We start from the raw sequence: 22,849 nt of genomic DNA, 5'->3' as shown, positions 1-22,849 counted from the left end.
TAAAAAGGACAAAGTATGATAATGGTTCATGCTGGTTGTGAAAAAGATTTTGCCTTGATGCCTGAGTTTAGCGTAATCTCATCAAGCTACAGGTAACTACCATAATAACATAAACCAACAAAGCTATGAAAAGCTGGTAAAAGAAAAAAAATTACAGTCATTACAACACTTCGTTTGCCACCGTATCACCCGGACTAAAAATCCCATCGGAAATATTTGGGCAAAAGTAAAAGGCAAAGTTGCGTCACACAAATTAACCAGTTTTTTGACGTGACAACGTTTAATAAATCGATGAATGCCGGCTGCACGCACGAAAAAGTGTCCCGTTACGCACATTATACCGTTACGCAAATTGTCCCGTTACGCTCATTGTACGCTTGCGCCGCATCTATCTCTCTTCCACTCGATTGGAACAGCCATAGATTTGACTTTTTCGAGGCACATTAAACTTGAAACTCTCCCATTCGTTTCCTACTTTTCCTATCATCGTCCTATCCTTAACAGAATAACACAGATTGGAAGAAGTTAATTAGCAAACATGTATAAAAGTTATAGTTAAAATAATCTGTTCGTTAAAGTAATAAACATATTTGAATTAATGAGTGCAAATAAAAGTAAATTTATCAATTAAATTGTATATTTCATTTCACTCCTTCTTTGTATCCATACAAAATAGTGATAATTCAATAAAAATGATTCAATTTTATTCATAAAAGTATGCAATCATTTCATCAAATTTTTGTTATGACGTTGTCACGTTAAACTATCGTCCGTAAACCGACTTTACAGACAACCATTTTTTTTTTTAAAGTGAAAACTTCTATGGGAAGGTTTGGTTAGGGAGTAAATTCATGTAAGTCGTCATCGAAATGATCACGTGACGTGTTAAAGATAACACTATATATGTTTCTATTAGTATAACTTATTGCGCTTTTAAATATTAAGTTTATGATTAATGTGCAGAAACAAAGTAGTATAAAATATATTAATATTCACATATAGATATATAGTTTGGTTAACGAAGAAACCGGAGTCTTCGTAGCAATAACAACCTAAAAATTAAGAACATTATTATTTGTTTAATACCTACAATTACTATGTAATGCGTGTTTTATAGTAATTTAGGAGTTATTTTACTAACGTATTGAAACAAATTTGTTGTGTGATAATATTTTTTTGTTAAAAATTGCGAAAACGTTTTCATTTCTGTCGGCAGTCCTCATGACTGCTATGAAATGTTTTTTTTTGTTGACAATTTCATCATTTAATTAAGCAGGTGCATATGTATGAAGCCAAATGTATGGATTATTTCAGAACAAATACAACTTAATTTTTGATAGCATTTTATTTCTCATCAAATATAAAATTGAGAAGAAAAATCTAAACTATAGGAAAAAAATTGTTAGCAGATTGCACGTCAGTCCTCTTCCTTGCGTTTAAAGGCGATACTGCACTAGAAGCACCAGCGAGCGTCGCACTTATCATCCCGCTGAATACCCCATCGTATCATTTTTCACCTTACTCGAAAGAAGAAGAAAAAGCGAGTGAATGTTTCAGAACTAGCTAGTGACGTGTACACATTTAAACTCGGTAGCGAGAAAAATAATTAATCTTTAAAATTTCCGCATCTGTTACAAGTTACACTTCTATGGCATTACTAAAATATTAACCTGAAACATTTAAATAAACATTATAGCACTAAGTATATGTGTGCAAAAAATTTTCGCTGAAAAGACTGAAATCAATCTGTAAAATATTACTGCAAACAATCATTAACCTTAATAATCAGATATAATAATATTATATTTTAATGTTATTTTAAAAAAAGTAATTTTTTTTTTCCAGTGACGAGATTCGAAACACGTCTCTTTGAGGTTAAAAAGCGCGCTACCGAATAATGCGAGGAGGAAACGCATTGTAATCATTTAAAGACAGTTTTCTCAGGTTATTTTAAAACTTATGGTTACTTTTTACTACGACTATTTTAGTTTACCAAACATATTTCAAGGTAGTTTCACTATCTTATAGTTTCATTTGGCAGACGTATGCGAGCGTCCGCCATCTTTGTGTCGCGTTTCCGTTCATTTTACGTCCGTTTCATTTTTTTCACGAAATTTTTTCCTATTGAATATCGCATATCGAGAGTGAAGATGTTTGCACATCAAAAACATCTCATTGTTTTGGATTACCAATTTTTTGACGAGACAATGTCTAATAAATCGATGAACGCCGGCGGCACGCACGAAAAAGTGTCCCGTTACACGCATTTTCCCGTTACGCTGTGTCCCGTTGCGCACATTGTACGCTTGCGCCGCATCTATCTCTCTTCCACTCGATTGGAACAACCATCGATTTGACTTTTTCGAGGCACATTAAACTAGAAACACTCCCATTCGTTTCCTATTTTTCCTATCATCGTCCTATCCTTAACAGAATAACACATATTGGAAGAAGTTAAATAGCAAACATGTATAAAAGTTGCAGTTAAAATAATGTCTTCGTTAAAGTAATAAACATATTTGAATTATGGAGTGAAAATAAAAGTATATTTATAATTTAAATTGTAGATTTCATTTCAGTCCTTCTTTGTATTCATACAAAATAGTGATAATTCAATAAAAATGATTCAAATTTATTCATAAAAGTATGCAATCATTTCATCAATGTTTTGTTATGACGTTGTCACGTTAAAATATCGTCCGTAAACCGACTTTACAGACAACCAATTTTTTTGAAGGTGCGGTAAAATCGGATCCTTCGCTTCCCCTCGCATAAGACCTGTCGGATGCGCATAGAATTATGGGTGTCGGATGGAAGGTGAAAGGTCGCGACATTTCGCGAGGGGGAAAGTTATAGGTTGGAACCCGTCTTGACATTAGCTTGCGGTTCGCCGAGACGTATCGCGAAGGAAAGTGTGTTTATGGAGTAAGCAATCATTCGTGTGCCAGTTCGTCCCCCGAAACTGAAATTCGCCGCGCAAAATGTCACGAAGCAAATGCTACCCACAATTCGTTTGTGTCTCTAGTTTTGTATATATTTTTTATGTTTTGAACATCTGAGTTCTCAGCATACGGCATCACGCAGGCGTGATTTCGTGCAATAAAGCGGAAGTCGCATGCAACGGAAATGTGCAACCACGCTGCTGCCATCTGTGGCGGATGGCTCGAACCAAAGTTCTCAAATCCTGAGTGAAATATTTATAGTATTAACTGCTTAATAAAATTTAACGAGATGGGCAGTATTAAAATAAAAATATAAATTCATTGTCGAAAATCAGCTCCAAAGCAGGAGTTAAGTAATTTTTTTTTCAAGTCTTTCCTGCTTTTATCGGAGCCTTTTTTATTTCATAGTTTAATATTTCGGTATGCTAATCAAATGATTCAATGGTTGACGTATGCTGCCGCAACGAATTCTAGCGGCGGGTGCGGAAACTACACGTGATCTGCGTCCAGAAGTGTAGTTAAAAAAAAAGTGTGCGTATATTTATGACGCTCGGCATTATTTTGTTGAATTCCACGTTAAATTTCGTGTCCGAGTTTCTTATTATAGTTGTATTTGCAATATGAAAACATGTTAATTATCTCGCAAACCGAATTTAGATGTTACACATCTCTGACGAGAACTGAAAGACTAGGATTGGGGTCGCGGGAGACTAGCATACTGGTAGACTAGCATACTGGTAGACTAGCATACTGGTAGACTAGCATACTGGTAGACTAGCATACTGGTAGACTAGCATACTGGTAGACTAGCATACTGGTAGACTAGCATACTGGTAGACTAGCATACTGGTAGACTAGCATACTGGTAGACTAGCATACTGGTAGACTAGCATACTGGTAGACTAGCATACTGGTAGACTAGCATACTGGTAGACTAGCATACTGGTAGACTAGCATACTGGAAGACTAGCATACTGGAAGACTACCATACTGGAAGACTACCTTAATGGCAATACTCCGCCTGGCCTCTTCGAAAAAGGCGGAAAAGTACCATAACGAAAATCTGCCATACGTTCAAAGGACGAGACGAAATTCTACCATATTTTCGTATACACTCTATGGAAATAGTACAGCGGCAATGCCCTCGAAGTAGTGTATAGAATACTCGGTAGGTAGCGCTGTCAATCCTCTAGCTGTTTCTTCAGGTTAACTTTAAATCTTACAGATAGCGTCCAGATCGCGGACGAGAAGAAAGAAATGTTTCTAAAAACGGTTTATAGGGAGCAGCACTGTATTCTTATTACGACGATTAAAAATATATATATATATATATATCGAGGTATAACTGAGTATTTCTTACAAAAGTTGGCTAATAATTTTATAATTCAATTGATGTGTACATTCGGCAATTTTTTTTAAACCATGGAAAAGATAATCGATCAAATATTCAACTATATGGCTTTCTTTTGTTTTACCGTGCTTAATATGTGCAGTTAATACTGGAAAGCTACTCAAACAAGTGTTTACAAATAACTTTTAAATATTGGAGGTACTCGGGCAACACAAAACATACATGGCAACACTATTTTTTTCATGTAAATGTACAAATTAACAAATATCTAAGTTTATATGAATATTTCTGTTCCATTTACAAAGTAAATTTACGGTGCACAACGGCAAACAGAATAACCCAACGATGAAACTTAATAGATTAAAAAAAACAAAAAAAAAACGGCTATACAGAGACGCACAGGTGAACCCAGCGATGTTACAAAACAGCGACGACAGCACAGATGAACATCGTAAGCAACAGTTGAGCGACAAAACAGATATTCTGAAAACCACAACGATGGTAGCACAGAATAACACAGTATGTTTTTCCCAAGACAACAGTTGCGACGTTTCGGGAGAGAGATCTATTCCCTTATTAAGGCACAAACAGACAGGTTTCTCATGACATACAGTTTAATAAATAGTGTATGTCCGAAACTACAACCTGAATTAATCCACCTATTGTTTAAAACGTTGTTTGTCGGTTGAAATTTTATTCAATGAACTACACTGTTTTTGAAATTCACTTAGATACTGACTTTATTTAAACAGATTTGTATTTTGATTTGTTTTATGTGTATATTTGTTTACACGTCTATTAACAAGGCACAGGTATAAGTGCAGAGAAGCTTACTCAAAATAGGAACCTGTTTCTGTAACAATAAGTGTCAATAACGTAGTAAAAAAGAGGGGAGTGGGGGGTTAGGGTGGCTAGATTTGTTTGACGAAATTTTTTTTTAACAAAATTTACAATGGCAGGAGTATCAAAACCACTTAAGGAATCGTAAAATAGCCTAAAAAGGTATTTTCAAGTATTATCTTTGTAAAGAGTTTCCGGAGGAGTGACTGGCTTCTGTCCTCCTCTTCCACAAATACTGTCTACACCCATGGTAAATGTGTAGACAAAATCACATGTAGTTACACACACTACTACACGATATACTCAAAAGAAGTGCATTAAAATTTTCGTGACTGTAAGTGATGATAGTTGTACTTAGCCTACATGGAGTACTATAGTCTGAAACTATGTATTTGTAATGTTATGCAACTATCGTACACTCACGCCTGTAGCATGAGGCATCACTACAAGGTAATCTGAAGATGAGAAAAGATACATTATCGAAGTTTATGGACCGAGTCGTAAGACACTAGATTAGTATCCCAGAGAACACTGGTTCAAATCCCGGCTGGCCATTGTCATATCGTTTTGACGTGAAGCGTCTTAAAAATCACAGCGAAACATATGGGTAACAGAACAGACGAAAAGGTCTATATCATCTTTCTTTAACATTTTCCTAAGTATATAGGCTTCGGCCTGAGACGCATTTAAGAGTCTTCCCTACCTAGACCTCCCAAATAGGTACACTTAGTTTTAATTTAGGTTAGGAAAAACAACCTGTTCAGTGTAGCTCACGACTCAGACGTGATAGCGCGGTGATTCGTGTGATTGTGTATAGAGAACCGACAACACTGGGCAATACAGTTTGTATGTTCACAAAAAAAAAAACATTAATTTTGATATAATGCCTTCGGTATCTCATTTATCATATCACAGGCCAATGTTGAACATTTTCGTTGAATATTAACTGTGATGTACGATATGTCGAAAATAAAACATATGTCGGATCGGAAAGAGTTGAGTAAATAGGTCTAAGTGAGGTACTGTTTAAAATTCTTTAAATTGCTTTCATTGTAAATATGGTTTATGTGACAATACAGAGGTACAGATATGTATTTCTACAGCAAAAAGAGACTATATACACACACACATATATATATATATATAGACACACGCACACACACTAGCTAATGCACGGCATGCATTGCAATGCCAAATATTTTTTTTTGTAATTGTTATATTTCTTTAGGTGCGTTGTACATGTACTAAATGAGACAAAATATTTTGTAACTTTATTTATTTGAATTTTATTTAGATTTTCTAGAAGAAAAAAATATGTGATAAAATTTTGTAATAGTTTGTTTAATACAAACATCGTTATTGCAGAGTAAACAACAAAAATTATTGTCCCTTCAGGTATCATTGTTAATGTTTGGCTGTAGTACTTAGCTTATTTTGCAAAATTAATTAATGCGACGGGGGGAAAAAAAATGTTTGTTCGGATAAACTCGGGAAAATTGTCTGGATTAGGATTTTGGTAACATTGATTCATGCCGGTGGAGTAGACGTATGTGTGTTTAAAAAAAAAAAAAAAAAAAAAAAAAAAACTCGCGCGCTCCATTACGCGTTCCGTCGAAAATCCGGTGTGGAATAATTCGATCGGCGCAGCAGACCGATCTTGTTGACTTTGGAGAACTCCGGGGGTTTCGTAATCGGATTTCAGGTCCAGGCGTCGGGATTCGCGTGGTTGGCGGAATGTAGTACCAGCGTTTTGAATAGCTCCTCGCGGCCAGCTATGTCGCTCGCGCATGTGCGCTGTTGCTTCAACACTTTCCGATGTTTGTTCGTTCTCAAAAATTTCATTTTGCCGGGATTCAGAAGGGGGGGGGGGGGGAAGAATTACAACGGAAATTTCCGCGTTCGTACTTAGCTGGAATACCACGCCGTTGTACGCCCCGCAAAAATTGAATAGTCCTTTCCACCCGCCCATTTACAACCTGGGTAGACTTCGGGGGCATTCTTGTCGGCAATAATTAGGGAAGGAAATTTTATCGCGCGTATAAAATGAAGAAAAAAAAATCTGAAAGCCTATTAAACCGCAGCAAGGTTTCTCCCCCTTTTTTTTTTTTTTTTGATTGGCGGTCGTCCGCGAAAGAGGTCGTTGCCCCATTTGACCGAGCCACTCAGGACGCTTTTGCTTCCCGCATTGAATTGGTGTTGGGACATTCGACATGTACCCGAAAGAAACTCGCCCAATCTCGAAACATGGACGAGTCTACAGTTTTTTTTTTTTTAAATGATTCGTGCAATGGGAATTTTTTTTAGATAACGCAGTTTTTTTTTTTGGACATACGCCATTGCAATTTTGCACTGTTAGTCATGGAAGAATACCAAAAATCAAAAATCAATAAAAATTTGAAGATTAAAAAAAATCACAGCAAACAAGACTAAATCAGCTGATGTCGGACAAACGGAACCAAGGATAAAACTAAACTAGTATTACGGACAACACAGCGATGACAGCACGGACAAAAAAAAGTTGAATCTCTAAGTATTAGACAGCACAAGAATTCCATTGAAGACGGCTGCCAATCAAAATAAAGAAATTACTGACAAGGACATGTATTAATGCTGTCTAATGAGCGTTAACATTTATTATTTTTTTTTCTTGAAAAATTCCCGTTCCTACGTATTGTAACGGGGTCTCTAATGGGTGGTTAAATGGGTTCTTCTTCCGAAAACACTGCTAGACGCGTGTAAAGAGAACACACTCCCTTAATATTTCGGGACATTTCCTATTGGTTTCTTTTCGAAATACACAGATTTTGGGTGAATCATAAGAGGGGGAGGGGGGGGAGAGAGAAAAACGTTCACCAGAATGAAAACGAAAAACCGTTGTCACTGTTTTTATTGGGAAAAAAGGGGGGGGGGGGTTACGTGCGTTGCTTAGACGAGGGAGGAAAAAAAATATCTTCTGCGAAAAATGACAGACGGGGAAAAAATTGCAGGGAACAAAAGTTGTGAAAAATGAGATGGCGAAAGGACGTGTAATTTATGGATTCCTTGTTTCGTACATTCTTCTTTTTTTTTCCCCCGAGTTGATAGAACTGCCCGTGTTCTCTCCCTGTCAAACCCCCTCCACCTCCCCCCCCTCAAACCTTCTCACAAAATATAAAATCGTACATTCCGCTTGTTTCAAAAAACTCTTCCATCGCTGTCGAAAGTAAATATTTCTATTTTTTTTTAAATTACTTCCTGAAATTCGAAGCTTAAATCTTCTGTAGTTAAGGCAGGGGTGCGTCGTCATTAGTCCTAAAGCGTTTGTCCAAAAGTTTTTTTACCCTAAAAGCGTTTGTCCTAAACTAAAGTCGTTTATCCTAAAAACATTTTTTGTCCTGAAATCGTTTATCCTAAAAGCGTTTGTCCTATGCCTAGTCGTTTATCCTAAAAGATTATGTCCTAAAGTCTTTTATCCTAAAAATTTTGACAAAACGACGTTAGGACCGTTTCCGTGAACTTTGGGAGCAACAGACGATATAGTGCAACGTCCCCGGGAAATACGTCTTCGTTTAGGTGCCATCGTAGAACGGGCCTTAAAAGTTTTTCCCTTTCGCTTCTCCGCCTATTGGGCATTGTAAACTACACCCTTTCCCTTCCCCTACTCTCGATTCCCCCTCACCCCCTTCTCTCTCTCTCTCTCTCTCTCTCTCCCTCCTCCTGGGCCAAACCCCCCCCCCCTAGCTCGTCACCGCTGGAGATGCGGCGTCATCAGGTAGACATTACGAGGGCAGCGGACAGATTATTAGGCTATGCAAATGAAGGGCTTCCTGGGTTCCTGCCAGAATTCCCCCTCTCCCCTCCCAACCCACCCCTGTTCCAACCGTCACTACCACCACCAACCCCCTCTGCAACCCATTCCTCGTACGTACGCGCTGAGCCCGGGACACTTCCATCTCTATTCAAATTTTTTTTTTTTTACTTCCCCCAACCTAATTTTTTTTTCTCCCCCCCCCCCCCCCTCCCCCTCTTCCCTCAAGTGCTAAGTGACGTGTTCTTAGGTACCTTCAGAGGCACGTCATCTTGCGTTTGTTGGGGTAAGTGGGAAGGGGGGGGGGAAGCTTTAAGATGGCGTTCGCGACAATTTACACACTTTTCAGCTCATTATCAAGTGTTCACGTCAGACACCCATCTTCTTGAAGAGAAGAAGCCTCCTTAAGTGACGTATTATTCATGAAGCTATGAAACTTAAAACAAAAGCCCTTACCCCCCCCCCCCCCAAAAAAAAAAATTGAGCGGTTCTTTTGTTACTCGCTCCAGAGATGCGTAACATTGTAACCTCGGTAAAGTTCTCGTGTTGCAAATACTCTTTCAACGTGGAGATGTTTAGAATAATGTGTGATGAATATATGGGCAAATTGTGTTTTTTTAAACTACGATTCTGTGACGTGAATCATACGTAGTTTCCGCACTCGCCGCTGGAATTCGCTGCCGGAGCAACTAAGTCGACTATCGAATCTTTAGATATGCAGACAGAAATGTTTAACTGTGTAATGAAACGGCTCCGATAAATGCGAAAAAAAAAAAAGGCCTGAATAAATACTAAACCCTGGCTTTGGACCGTGTTTCGACAGGGAATTATATTTAAAATTATGCCCCGTTTTGTTTAAATTCACTGAACAGTTAATACTTTAAAAGTTTTCCCTTTTTTGGAATTTTTTGTTCGCACCATTCGCCGCAGATAGCAGCACCGTGTTTACACATTTCCGTTTCATGCGACTTCCGTTCCATTCACGGAATTACTACTACCAATGCACTATACCGAGGGCTAAGATGTTACACATCAAAAATAAAACACGAACACTTGTATTTAAAAAAAAAAAGGGGTTGTCTGTAAAGTCGGTTTACGGACGATAATTTTACGTGATAACGTCATAAAAAAACATTGATGAAAAATTCCATACTTAATTTTCATGTATTGTTTACAGTTTTTGCAAATTTAATTTAAATAATTTGTTTAAATATAATCACGAACAATTAGTTAAATAAATAAACTGAAATCAAATCAGTGTCAATAAATATTGTTAATTTGAAATGACGAAATTGGACAAATAAATGATTTTTTTTTAAATTGCTGCTTTTAAAAAGCCCGCCTTAACCCGTTTGATATTATTGAAGATTTTCTCGCACGGTGGTTGGCTGGTTCTTGCACGCTCGGCTCAGGCGGGAACGTGACAATGAGTCATGCTTTTTCGTGCGTGCAGCCGGCGTTCATCGATTGATAAGACTCTATCACGTCAAAAAAAATTAAATTACTACTGACGCTAGCACACTGACATGTGGACCCACAGAAGCAGTCGTAGGCGTCTTGGCTTCTCACGCAGTTGTGGTTGTTCGGTTTGTAACATCTCTCACCCTGCTTCACCCAAAAATAACAAACCGTTATTTTGAATAATATTCTGAACATTATTTTCTCATTATCTTTGAAAGATTTGTGCAATGGGAGTGCATGACTTTATGTAAGCTTTTGGACATACGCCATTGACAAGCACATGTAAAACTAAAAAATACCCAAAAGACAAAAACACAAATTAAGCAAAAAATTGCTGTTGTCAACAGTATATAAACACCGCATAATATTCCATAGCAGGAATATGGTCAATATGTCATCATTTGTGGGTTTTTTTTTTCGTTCTCTTAGACCATTTTTCTTTGTTTTTTTTTGTCCATATATATATATATATATATATATATATATATATATATATATATATATATATATATATAAACAAGTACAACTTGTACCTGAACTTTTACCGTGCATACAATCTCTTGCTGACATGTCGCGGTATATAGCCCTCGCCGTTGGGTTTTGGCAAACTGTGACGTTACTTACAAAAGCTGGATCATCTTGGTGTAGGAGGTCATTGAGTCGAGTCATTTTTTTTCCCAAGATACCTTCTGTATGACTTGTTACTGACATTAATTTGCTTACTTTGACAGTTTTTTTTATCGATTTTGATTTGTTTTGTGTGACGACTTAAAAGATGATTCCAATTTACACCCCATGCCTTACCCGGGTTTCGAACCCTGAACCCAATAACACCGAAATCCGGTGTGCCTCCGACTGCGCTACGGATGTTCGTATCACACTGTATTTTTTTTCTAAATGAACCCTAAATATTATTGTAAAATTACAGAATTTTGTACATTTACATGGAAAGTAAAATTCGGATTCTTAACCCGGGAATTTATATTTTCTGTTGTCCCTGTACCTAAATTAGTTAAAGTTATTTGAATACAGATCCCTGAATAACTTTACAGCGTAATAAAACAAAATTAAGTTAATTGAATTATTCAATTATTTTTTTTGTTTAAAAAAAATTATACCTGAATGAAACATCAATTAAAAAATATAATTATGCGCCAATTTTCGTAAGAAATACTCGGTGTTTTCCCGAGAAAAAAAAAAGCAATGTGTTGTACAAAGTTACAATATCTTTCTTGTTGTACTTACTACAAACTTTTTCGTGGTAACTGGTTTCCAAAGGAATTTTTGGTAGAAGTACATAATTTTTTTCTTTAGTTATTATAGAAGCGATTAGATGGTAACACATTACTGTAAAAAAACATATTTAACAAACAATAACACGTAATAATTTATTTTTACGACAATTTTATATTTAATTCATACAGTAAGGTACGTCATAAACTTTTCAATTATTTAGTTATAAATATTAATGCTGTGTGAATTTACAAACGATCTAGCTAGCCATAGTAGTGCTCTATCTGTCGTGTCGATTTTAAACACTACTTGGGTACATATCGGGCAATTTTTGAGTTTTCATCCGCGCTTCTGTTTCTTCGCGGCTGGTGAGTTTGGGGGTTTGAAGAGAAAAGGGGAGGGATGGTGGTTTAGAAGGAGGGAGGAACAGCATTTTTCACGTTCTGTGTTGTCGCTGCCATAAGAATACCAAGGGGTAGAATGTATTCGTTTCGATGATTTATTCTCGCCTCCACTTTTCTCTCCCAGGAGATACCCGATGGAGATGTCGAGGTATACATAAGATTTTTGGGCGATGTTCCTCAACATTTACCGGAAGTGGTTAGTCGTGAATTGGGGGGGGGGGGTTTGTAGGGGGGCAACTGTGCAGGCGGAATATGGCCACTAAAAAAATGTGTGGTTGAAAAATGCTAACATCAAAAATTCTGTTTTAAATATGACATAACCATAGTAATTTCTTAAACATATGATATCAACATAGATTAAGAAAAGAATATTTACGAACATTATTGGTTCAGAATTTATGGAATGGCGTATTAACGCAGTGGTGTATTGATTATGAAGGCGAAATATTTTGTCATCCGAATAATTTTGGTCAATGTAAAATTATTTTGGTAGCAATAAAATAAGGATGCTTTGGTTTGGCTCGAGTGTATTTGTTTTTACAACAGAAACTGAGGTTATGATTTTCACCACTCAAACTTTGCTGCTATGCAGTTTTTAATATTTTAAATAAAGTATAAAATAATTTAACAATGTGTTTTGGTTGTTCCTTACTGAAAAGTTTATAATACTAATTATAATACTATTTATTTTTTCAGCAACTAACGACCACAAGAAAACAATTTGGCCAACATTGACTTTTGAAAATTTAACGACTTTCAGGTTTTTAGGTTACTTCTAAATACCGCACAGTTCTGGGATTTCCAAAGAAAATAAGAGCGTTAGTTATTACATTGAGTTGCCACATTAAATGATTCACAAAGACTTGATATACAGAGTCTACGGACAGTATTTTTACACTTCATTGTCATTAGGCAAAAAATCAAAATACTGAACATCAATAAATACACCGGGGGAACTATTTGTAGCAGTCACTATTAACCTAAAAATTGCCATTTAATAATATACTCTGCCTTAGCGAAGCCAAATTAAATAGTGAAACTATATAAAGTGGTTATGGTCTAAAAACTGTTTAAAATAAGATAGCCTTTTTAGCCTTTCGTTTCTTATTCCTCCCCTTTAACTAAAACATTTCGTCTGGTTAGTTTTTGTAAAAAAAAATATATATATATACTTTCATGGGAGTGTATTCAATTTTCAAATGTGTTAATTGGTCGTAATTTCGGACGATATTTAGTTTTGCGACCATGTTAAAAAATTTACGATGTGAAGATATTTCGGCTGGAGTGCTACATTTCCGAGAATGTGCTGGCACCCATTACTAGCATCCGGAATTCTCGGAAGTCGTACATGAATTTTCAATTTCTACCGCTCTTGCCGAACAGTGGATGGTTCAGACTTCTTCGAAAAGCTGTTCGTAATCGTTACGTAACAATTCTCGGAATTCTTTCGAGAATTGGCCAAATAAGCCCAAGTTAGCATCTCGAGAACTCAACAATACGATTTTCTGCCAATGATAAGGAGTTCTCGAAACGGATGAGCAATTAAAGATTTGCCTTGTTTTACCGTTGCTGTGTGTCTTTTTTTTTAATGATCCAATCATGGTATTATATGACGGTTCATAGATGTGCGAATTTATAAATAGCTTCATCTATGTTTATGAACTGCCGACATACTTTTTTTTGACGTGATAACATCTTATAAATCGATGAACGCCGGCTGCACGCACGGAAAAGCGTGACTCATTGTCACGTTCCGCCTGAGCCGAGCGTGCAAGAACCGGCCAACCACCATGCGAGAAAAAACTGCTTTCTAAAAGCATCAATTTAAAAAATTTGATATGATGTCATCACGTAAAATTATCGTCCCTAAACCGTCTATACAGACAACCCCATTTTTAAGTGTGCCTGGGTAATTAATTATGTGCATGTGTTATGTTTATGTGTATGCGTGTGTGTGTATCACGTGTATATTTATTTATGTATTGAGTTTATTTTTTAGCTACAGAAGATTTTATCGTCCTGATAAGTTTCCTTTTTTAGTTTTGTCTTCTTTTTTTTACGTTGGATACTTCAATGCTAGTGTTTCTGTTGTGCGTTGATGATGTGCCTATGAAGGTAGTTATGATTTTTTTTGTTTGTTATCCAACCCTTGTTTACTCCACCCGTTGCAGTAATTACTGGTCGTATGAACAATCATTTCAGATGTATGTTGTAGATAATAATTTAAGGTTTTTAACTATAAAAAGAACGGATTTAATAGTGTACATGGTATGGAATTTATGATTTATTTTTTTTTAAATTTCACCCTTTTACTTTTTCATCCCTTGCAACAATGGTTCTTCTTGTCAAAATGTTTCCAACAAAAGTTTTAGATACTAATTATAAGATATTCAAACAAATTGAACGGATTTGATAGTGTACCTACTAAGGGAGTTATGAATTTTTTTTAAATTCATCCTCTCAGAATTTAACCTGTGATAAAAAATCATATCAACTTAAGTAGGGGCAGCATGGACATTCTGCCCCACACTATAGGCCAATTTAAATCCCATTAATCTTATTTAGTGACCCCCACCTGTCACTTGTCAATTTAAATCACTTTAGTCCAATTAAGCTCTAGCTATATACTTCCGAATGTCATTTGACCGCCATTAATTTTTGACGTGAATACGTCTTTAAAATTGCTTCCATAGTGAGAGGCAATTCAAAAAACGAATGATAACACAATCGGGGGATACAGTTTGGTGTTGCAGCTACATATCTATCATCTCCATCCAAAATTTAATTACACCACTGGATAGCTAAAGGGTCAAAGTATTCGTTACGCCAAGTGAGGACTGTGACGCATCGCGCGCGGTGGAGGGGGAAGTTCCTCAATTTTGAGGTCATTTTGCTGCGTTTCGAGATTTCCATTTAGTATAACTTTTGACTCAAAGACGCTGCGAAATTCGTTTGAGTTTCAATCGTCATCTCTCGTCAAAATATATCGATTGCATACATAAAACATTAGTGTAAAATAGTTACAGTTCATATATATATTATATATATATATAGTTAAAAATAAAAAAAACATTATTGTGACATACATAAAATAGCGTAATTTATATTTTGTACAGAAAATATTACCTGTTACGTACACGTGTTCACGTACAACACACGGCCGTGTCCATGACACAGCCACATCCCATTTTTCTTCTCATTTTTCGTAAATAATTTTATTTAAGGGCTATTTCAAAATTTACTAAATATGTCCCTTGCGTTTTTGTTATTTCTTCCAGTAAATTTATGTCGCTGAGAAAAATGTTTTGACTAACTACAGGCAGTTTTCAGACAGGGAAGTGACCCGAAAGGCATATAACTTAAAAGTTACTATTTGACTGACAATCGTTTCTACTACGTTTCCTGTCAAATGCTTTTTTTTTTTTTTTCCCTCCTCGTCTGGTGACTGCTGTCCGTTAAAATGAGGAAAATTTTGCAAGTTGAGCGAGGTAGTGGCGGCACGCAGAACTTCTGGTGGATATTATTCACAGGGGAATTGTTCTCTTTCAACTTTGTCTTAATTTACGTGTGTGTTTCGAAGTTACAACGCTCTGGAGGATGGAATTTACGACGCGAGCTTCAAAACAATCCACCGCGCAATGCCGACTCGGGGTGTAACGTTACGCAACGGCGCCGCGTCGTTACGCTTCGACCCGTTAAAAGACTTCACCGGACAGCGCAAACTGTTCCGAAACTTCATGTGCGAAGCACTGAACGCGTAAGCGTAACGATTTCGATTCTAGAAAACCACCGTTTTCGGTTGCAAACGAACCCCTCTCATGTGGATCATATTAGGTTTTGTGTTCCCTTCCGTACATCAGTAGTAGATATTCATGAAGAGAAGGCAAGCTGTTGCCATGTCGATTCTCTATTGAAAAAAAAATGGTTGTCTGTAAAGTCTGTTTACGGACGATAATTTTACGCGATAACGTCATAAGAAAACGTTGATGAAAAATTGCATCCTTTTTAATTTTTAAAAATATGATTTACAGTTTTTTTTTGCAAATTGAATTTAAATAATTTGTTTAAATATAATCACGAACAATTAGTTATAGAAATAAACTGAATTCAAATATGCTTGAATGAAACTTCGTTTGAAAATATAAAATTATGCATCAATTTTCAGGATCAATTCGAAAAGCCTTATTTCGTATATGCAAACAAAAAAAAAACATATCCATACGTTCTACAAATTTACAATTAATTTCTTGTTGTGTTACAAACTATTTCTTGGCAACTGGTTTCGAAGTACAGGTTTTCCTTTAAAAAAAAATCTCCATGATCCTGGACATCTTGCAATACGTACAAAATGCCAAACGTACATGCCCTTGTGATGTAGAAATTTAGCCTTGGAGAAGGGAAAAGGGGTTGGTTATGTTAGTTAGCCTGTGTCTGAACCGACCCTTCACTGTGATTATCCGGGGAGGTTCTCGTGGTTGAATTTTATCCGTCATAAAACATTTGGGCAAACATCACGGCTTCGCCACTTTGGGTTCCTCGGCGGAGCTCGTATTTGCAGAGGTTCTTGTTCTGCTCGCGAAAGTATTTTTTTTTTGGTCTGTTGACCTCTCGTCACAAAGTACCCCATAAACCATCCCCCCCCACCCCCCCCCCCACACACACACACAAAAAAAAAAACCCGAAACGTATATTTCCTACCCGATACACGGTCACCGCAGCCGGGAGGTGATTCCGCCAAGTCATCAAATATTGACTCGCGCGAAATTAGACAAGAGGATCCTTTGACGCGTGCAGCAGCGACCAGTATTTCCCTCTGTGGTCGCGTACGCCGTTTGTGTTTCGGGAAGGTTGGCATCAGTGTCTCTCTGCCCCCAGGGCCTGAACGTTTGGCTCTCGTTCCGAAGGTCTCGTGGTCGCTGAAAAAAAAAAAAAAAAAAAAGTGAGCTAGTCCTTCAGTACTTGACAGAGATGTGTAACATACAACCTCGGTCATGGGGGGTGCCTCCCATTTCATTCAACATTTTATATTTACAGTAATTACAGATAAACTTGTACACTTTTTTTTCAATTGTTTAACTTTCACGAAATGAAAAATATATATACAGCACATACCTTTTTTTTTTGCATGATTTGCTGCGAAAGTTACATTTTTAACGTTTTTTTTGGGTTGTACAAATGAGGAGAATTTAATTTATTGCAGAACGGAAACTTTTTTTAGGTTTAACTACAATGCCACTGGCTACTTCAGGGAATGGTTTTAATTTCTTTCAGAAAATATTAATTAATTTTACCTGGCATTTCGAAATTCTCAAATTTGTTACGATTTTTGACAGCCAAGAAACATGAAATGAGTTCTTGTGATAGAAATGCAAACCATATCATGAAATAGCCAGTGATTTTGCAGTTAGACCTAAAAAGTTTCAGTTCTGAAGTAAATTAAATTCCCCTTATTTGTTCAACCCAAAAACGTTAAAAATGTAACTTTGGCAGCTTATTATGCAAAACGTATGCACTGAATATATATTTTTAATTTCGTGAAAGTTAAACAATTGAAAAAGTCGAAAAGTTGATCAGTGATTAATATACACTTACACTTACAGTACGAAATTCGGTACTATGAATTGAACGTAGAATTTTAAAATAATGTCGAGCGTTATAAGCGAATACACAGACAAATTTTCAACTACGTTTAATTGTTTGGCAGACCAAAATTTTAAACTATGTGCAATGAAAAGGCTCCGTAAAAAGCGAAAAATTACTCGATATAGGCTTTGTACCTGATTTTTGTTAAGGAATTTTATTAAAACACCACCCATCTTGTTAAAATAAACTAAACAGATTATTCTATACAGTTTTCCTTTTGTATTATTGAACTTTGGTTCGCGACATCTACCACAGATGGCAGCACCGTTGTTTGTTTGTTACACGTTTCCGTTCTCTAACTTCCGTCGCATTCGCGAAATTACTCACACCAAAAGCCGTCTACCGAGAGCTAAGATGTGACAAATAAAAAAAAATTGGTTGTCTGTAAATTCGGTTTACGGACGATAGTTTAACGTGCCAACATCATAACAAAACATTAATGAAATGATTGCATACTTTTATGAATAATATTGAATCATTTTTATTGAATTATCACTATTTTGTATGGATACAAAGGAGTGAAATGAAATCTTCAATTTAATATATAAATTCACTTTTATTTCCACTCATTAATTCAAATATGTTTATTATTTTAACTATAACTTTTATACATGTTTGCTATTTAACTTCTTCCAATCTGTGTTATTCTGTTAAGGATAGGACGATGATAGGAAAAGTAGGAAACGAATGGGAGTGTTTCAAGTTTAATGTGCCTCGAAAAAGTCAAATCGATGGTTGTTCCAATCGAGTGGAAGAGAGATAGATGCGGCGCAAGAGTACAATTTGCGTAACGGGACAACGAGTCATCACTTTTTCGTGCGTGGAGCCGGCGTTCGTCGATTTATTAGATGTTGTCACGTCAAAAATTACCGATGTAAGTAACGCGAGAACTCACTATAGTCTGTGCCGTGCAACGTGTTTCAAATTTGACAGTAGTTCTCGAAGGTAGAACAGATTGATCGCGAACGAACTGGTTGGGCGCACAAGATCCAGAAGCGTGTGGGCACTAAGGGTGAACTGGCTCTCGCATCGCTCGCATCTTAGCCTCTACGAGCCTGCCACCAAACTGTCGGTACTTGTCAAACAATTAAGTACTATTAATCAGTACAATACCTATAAATAAAAATGATTTTGAATTATTACACGATTAATTTTTTTTTTGCTATCGAAATAGATAAAGTTAACCTAAACCAAATAAATCTAACGTCAAATAAAATTGCTGACTATCTGTACAAAGTGATTTAACTTGAAAAACTTCTGACGTAATCAACTTTAAATTCAATTAGGTTCGAAAGTGGTCATTTTAATTCTGATAGCTGAAGCGGTTCCGAAGATGTGATGATAATTATGTACCAAAATCTATCTGCAAGTATCATTATACGTGTTTTGATTTTAAAGTTAAAAAATTAAATATGACGATATATTTGTAAATCTGTAAATAAATATCTTGCAATGTGTTAGTACTTAAAAGCCATGTAATAACCTGGGGATAATTAGTTATTAAATATAATAAGACACCATCGAACACGTATAAAAAAAAACTTCTGAGGAAAACCAAGCAAATTTTTCTATAACATGAGTGACAACGACGTGGGAAATAGAATATTATAACTAAAATATATTTAGGTTTTTGGGCCTATACTTCCGATTAGAGCCGAATAAATGCAATGTAGGAAGCTGTGCCCATTAATTATTCAGCAGTCTTCGCTCAAAGGAGCGGTTGAAACTCTCAAACTTCCAATAGCACAATCCTTTCCCCGCAACGGTCGCTCTAAATACGACTTGTGCATTGAAGAAAAACTTCGCTAATAAAACGGAGACGAAAAAATGTCAGGGCAATAAGAAGAAGAAAAAGTCGAGGAAAAGGCCACGCTGTCCTTTTGTTTCTTCAGAAACTTTTGCTTTAGGAACGCACTTTGAGGAATCTGACTCGATTCTGCAGGAAGACGCAAAAGCATACACGGAATTTCCCCGAGAACAGTTGAAATGCCAGTTAATTACGGCTCTGAATCGGAAAACCAGTGGCTTATTTAATCAGGTAAATTGCTAAGTTAGCATAGTAAGCTTTCTTTCACAGTATGAGTAGTCAAAGCTACCCGATTAAAAATTTTTGCTGCAAAAGTATAGCATGTTTGAATTTATTTTGAACTACATGATGTACCCGTACTTCGCTGCGGAAGGCTACAGACAGAATACTCTCTCGCTGCTCATTATGCATGAGTGGGGCGGAAAAAAAATCCATAGTACTGTTGCAGTGACTATGTACCTATGAAAGCTATTAAAACCATTTTAATTTAAATATAGTTATATCAGTCAGTAAGTGACACCGTTCGTTCTTGTGTATCTATTAATTTGGTGCAGGATGCAGATTTTAATTTTTTTAAATTCAGGAACATAATAAATTGAACTGTTAACTGTTCTCAGACAACTTGTATATGTAGTATATACAGACATATAACTTTGTAGGAGATTTTCCCTTCATGAGCTACACACGCGAAAAGAAGCAATTTGGTGCTTAAGAGGCAACACAGCAATAAAAATTATTTTTTGTTCTACGCTACCACAAAACAGACCATTTTGGTTTTTACCAGCTAATTCAAATACTCTAGAAACTCTTCTTAAAGGTACTAACAACATAATTGTTTGAAATTTACGATACCAACATTCAGTAATTTTTTTTTCTTAACAAAAAAAAATAATGCTGTTATCGACTGACACGATGGACAGGTTCTATCATCTAACTGTCTTATTGTTAAAAATTCTTGAGAGACCTACATTGTACCTACACTGTCAAATTATAATTTTTTGCTGAAATTTTAGCCGCAACAGTAGAAACACATAGTGTGGCACCAGCTTAAATACGCCCATATTGTAAAAAAATTGGTGGGTTGGTATTGCCTTCGAGCTCTCGAAGAGGAAATTAAAACCGCAGTCCAGTCCATCGCCTAGGAAAAAAAAGCGACCACGCGAACAGATACGAGGCTTTGTCTACGTCGAGTTGTTTCCGTCACGCGCACAGACAGTTTTTACCCGGTAAACGCTGCCGGCGCCGACGTAATTGCTGTGAAGCGTCTGGCCGCGGCGATACGGTGTAGCCCCCACTACCACGATATCCCTGTAGCATATTTCCAAACACTAGGTTGACTCGCCGACTGTTGCCCTTGAAGCATGCTAGGATTGGTCTCGGTTCGGGTGGGCGAGGAGGTGGGTTTTTTTTGGCGGCTCGGTGAGAGTTGTTTTGATCTTGGAAGCCCCCACCATGAGCTCCCGGTAGCATATTTCCAAACGCTAGGTTGACTCGCCGACTGTTGCCCCTGAAGCGTACTGGGACTGGGCTCGGTGGGGGAGGGCGAGGAGGTGGGGGTTTTTTGGCGGCTCGGTGAGAGTTTTTTTGATCTTGGAATGGGGAGGAGAAGGAGAAGAAAGATCCTGACATGACGTTGAATAGGGGCGCTAATGGCCAGCTGCATCATTCTGGTCTTCGATCCAACCATCTTAACCCAAGAATGATTTTTGGATCATTCCTCTAAACGTTGCGCCAACATAATACTGGGGGCTACTTCGCTCGCGTGAAACGAGGTTCATTCATTTCCAGTCTGCAACAAAAGGTAGCAGCCGTGTCGAATTAATGTCGGGGCGCATTTATATGAATTCGCTACAATAGATTTTGAAACGACAGGCCAAATATTAATTCTATTGCCACAAGATAGCAGCATATGCGCCATCTGCCTCTTATATTGAATTTTAATTACGACTGAAAACACATACTGGTATTTAAAAGTGAAAATAAATAAAATCAGAATAAATATGAATAGGTTTTGATTTTAAAACGCTTATATAATATTTAAAGTAAGTCTTGACGAAATAAAAAAACGGAGTATTAAAACATTTGAAATTAACGAGCATTTCAAACACTCAAAATATGGGTATTTCACGCGAGAAGTGGTTGTAACATTAGAATAAGTTCCAATAATTGTGCAAATGATGTATTTCATTAAGAACTTCACGTCTTACTTCTAAGGAAACGTAACTGAAATACGCCATCTTGGTTTCAGAAATTTTGTTGGGACCTTATTGGTAGGCTATTAAAATAATTAATTGAATGCCTGGTAATTGATACTGACCAACTGCTATAAATATTTTTTTCCCCGTGAAATAATAATTTGTGTTTTTTTTTAAAGAATGTATACAACTGTACTAATGCTGTCGAAATACGCTTTTTATGTTCTTAAAAAAAATCATCAGATAATAAAATTAAAAAATATATATTAAAACTTATTAAATTATTAATGGAGTAACGTGTGATGATTTTAATATAAATGAGTCGGTGGTAGCAATCTGGCATAGTGGGTGCAGTTTGCTCTGCACTGCAATTCTAAGCGTGTCACGGTGGCTGGCGCGCAAGCGCCGCTTGAGTGTAGTTTCTAAAAGCCGTCTTCCTTGATTGCCTTCCATTAATTAAGCGGGTAACGTGCGTTAACGGTTTACTAATTAATTGGGGGGATCCGACGCCGTCGGACGTCTTTTCAGACGTCCTCTTTGTGGTTGTTTCTCGTCGTTGTTCGCCTGTAGTTTAGAAAGCGCCCCCTCCTCTCCAAACCCTAGGTTGGCTTGCAGACTGGAACCATGATAAAGCCGCTTCGTCAGTGTTACGTAAGCAACAGTTTAATATAGAGGGATGTTAGTTGGAAAATTTAATATTTTTTACTCCCTAATACCAACATAGATTTACATAATTTAAGATATTTTGATTAACTTATATAGTAGTAAAATATTTCTATGCTGTGGTCTGTGGGCGTGTATAGTGTTTAGTATTTATTTCATATTGCAAAATTTCTATACCTCTCGTAAAATTTTACATTATCATTATATTACAGTACAGGGTAAACAAATCTGAAGTTGACATATATATTTTTATGTGTCTATTAAAGTATAAATCGTTGGAAAATGTTCCGGTTTGGCGGGAAATTACATTACCGGAAAAAATTCCGCCCAATAATACTTTTACGGAAAAATATCGTCTCGGAATTTAAACGCCCATATTACTCATTTTGTAAGCATACATTGCACGTAGAGTATTCAGAAAGCGTGTTAGGAGCAGAACATGTTCTTATATTCGATGATTCACAAGAATCACAGGCCTTATTCTTTAAATCGTTTGGAGCGAAATATGTCACATGAATCTGGG

The 22,849-nt window shown here is 36.6% G+C and overlaps 1 protein-coding gene across 1 annotated transcript in view; it reads left to right on the top strand.

Moving 5' to 3' along the window:
- LOC134541382 (uncharacterized) overlaps positions 1-19,568 on the top strand; it is a 116,249-nt gene extending 96,681 nt beyond the window's left edge. The window contains exon 5 of the mRNA XM_063384806.1: positions 19,531-19,568. Within this exon, the coding sequence (XP_063240876.1) occupies positions 19,531-19,568 (38 nt within the window). The remainder of the gene's footprint in view (positions 1-19,530) is intronic.
- Positions 19,569-22,849: the final 3,281 nt, after the last annotated feature.

This window comes from Bacillus rossius, chromosome 18 (assembly GCF_032445375.1).
Source record: "Bacillus rossius redtenbacheri isolate Brsri chromosome 18, Brsri_v3, whole genome shotgun sequence".
Lineage (NCBI taxonomy): Eukaryota > Metazoa > Arthropoda > Insecta > Phasmatodea > Bacillidae > Bacillus > Bacillus rossius.
This window is presented reverse-complemented; position numbering and strand designations above follow the sequence as displayed.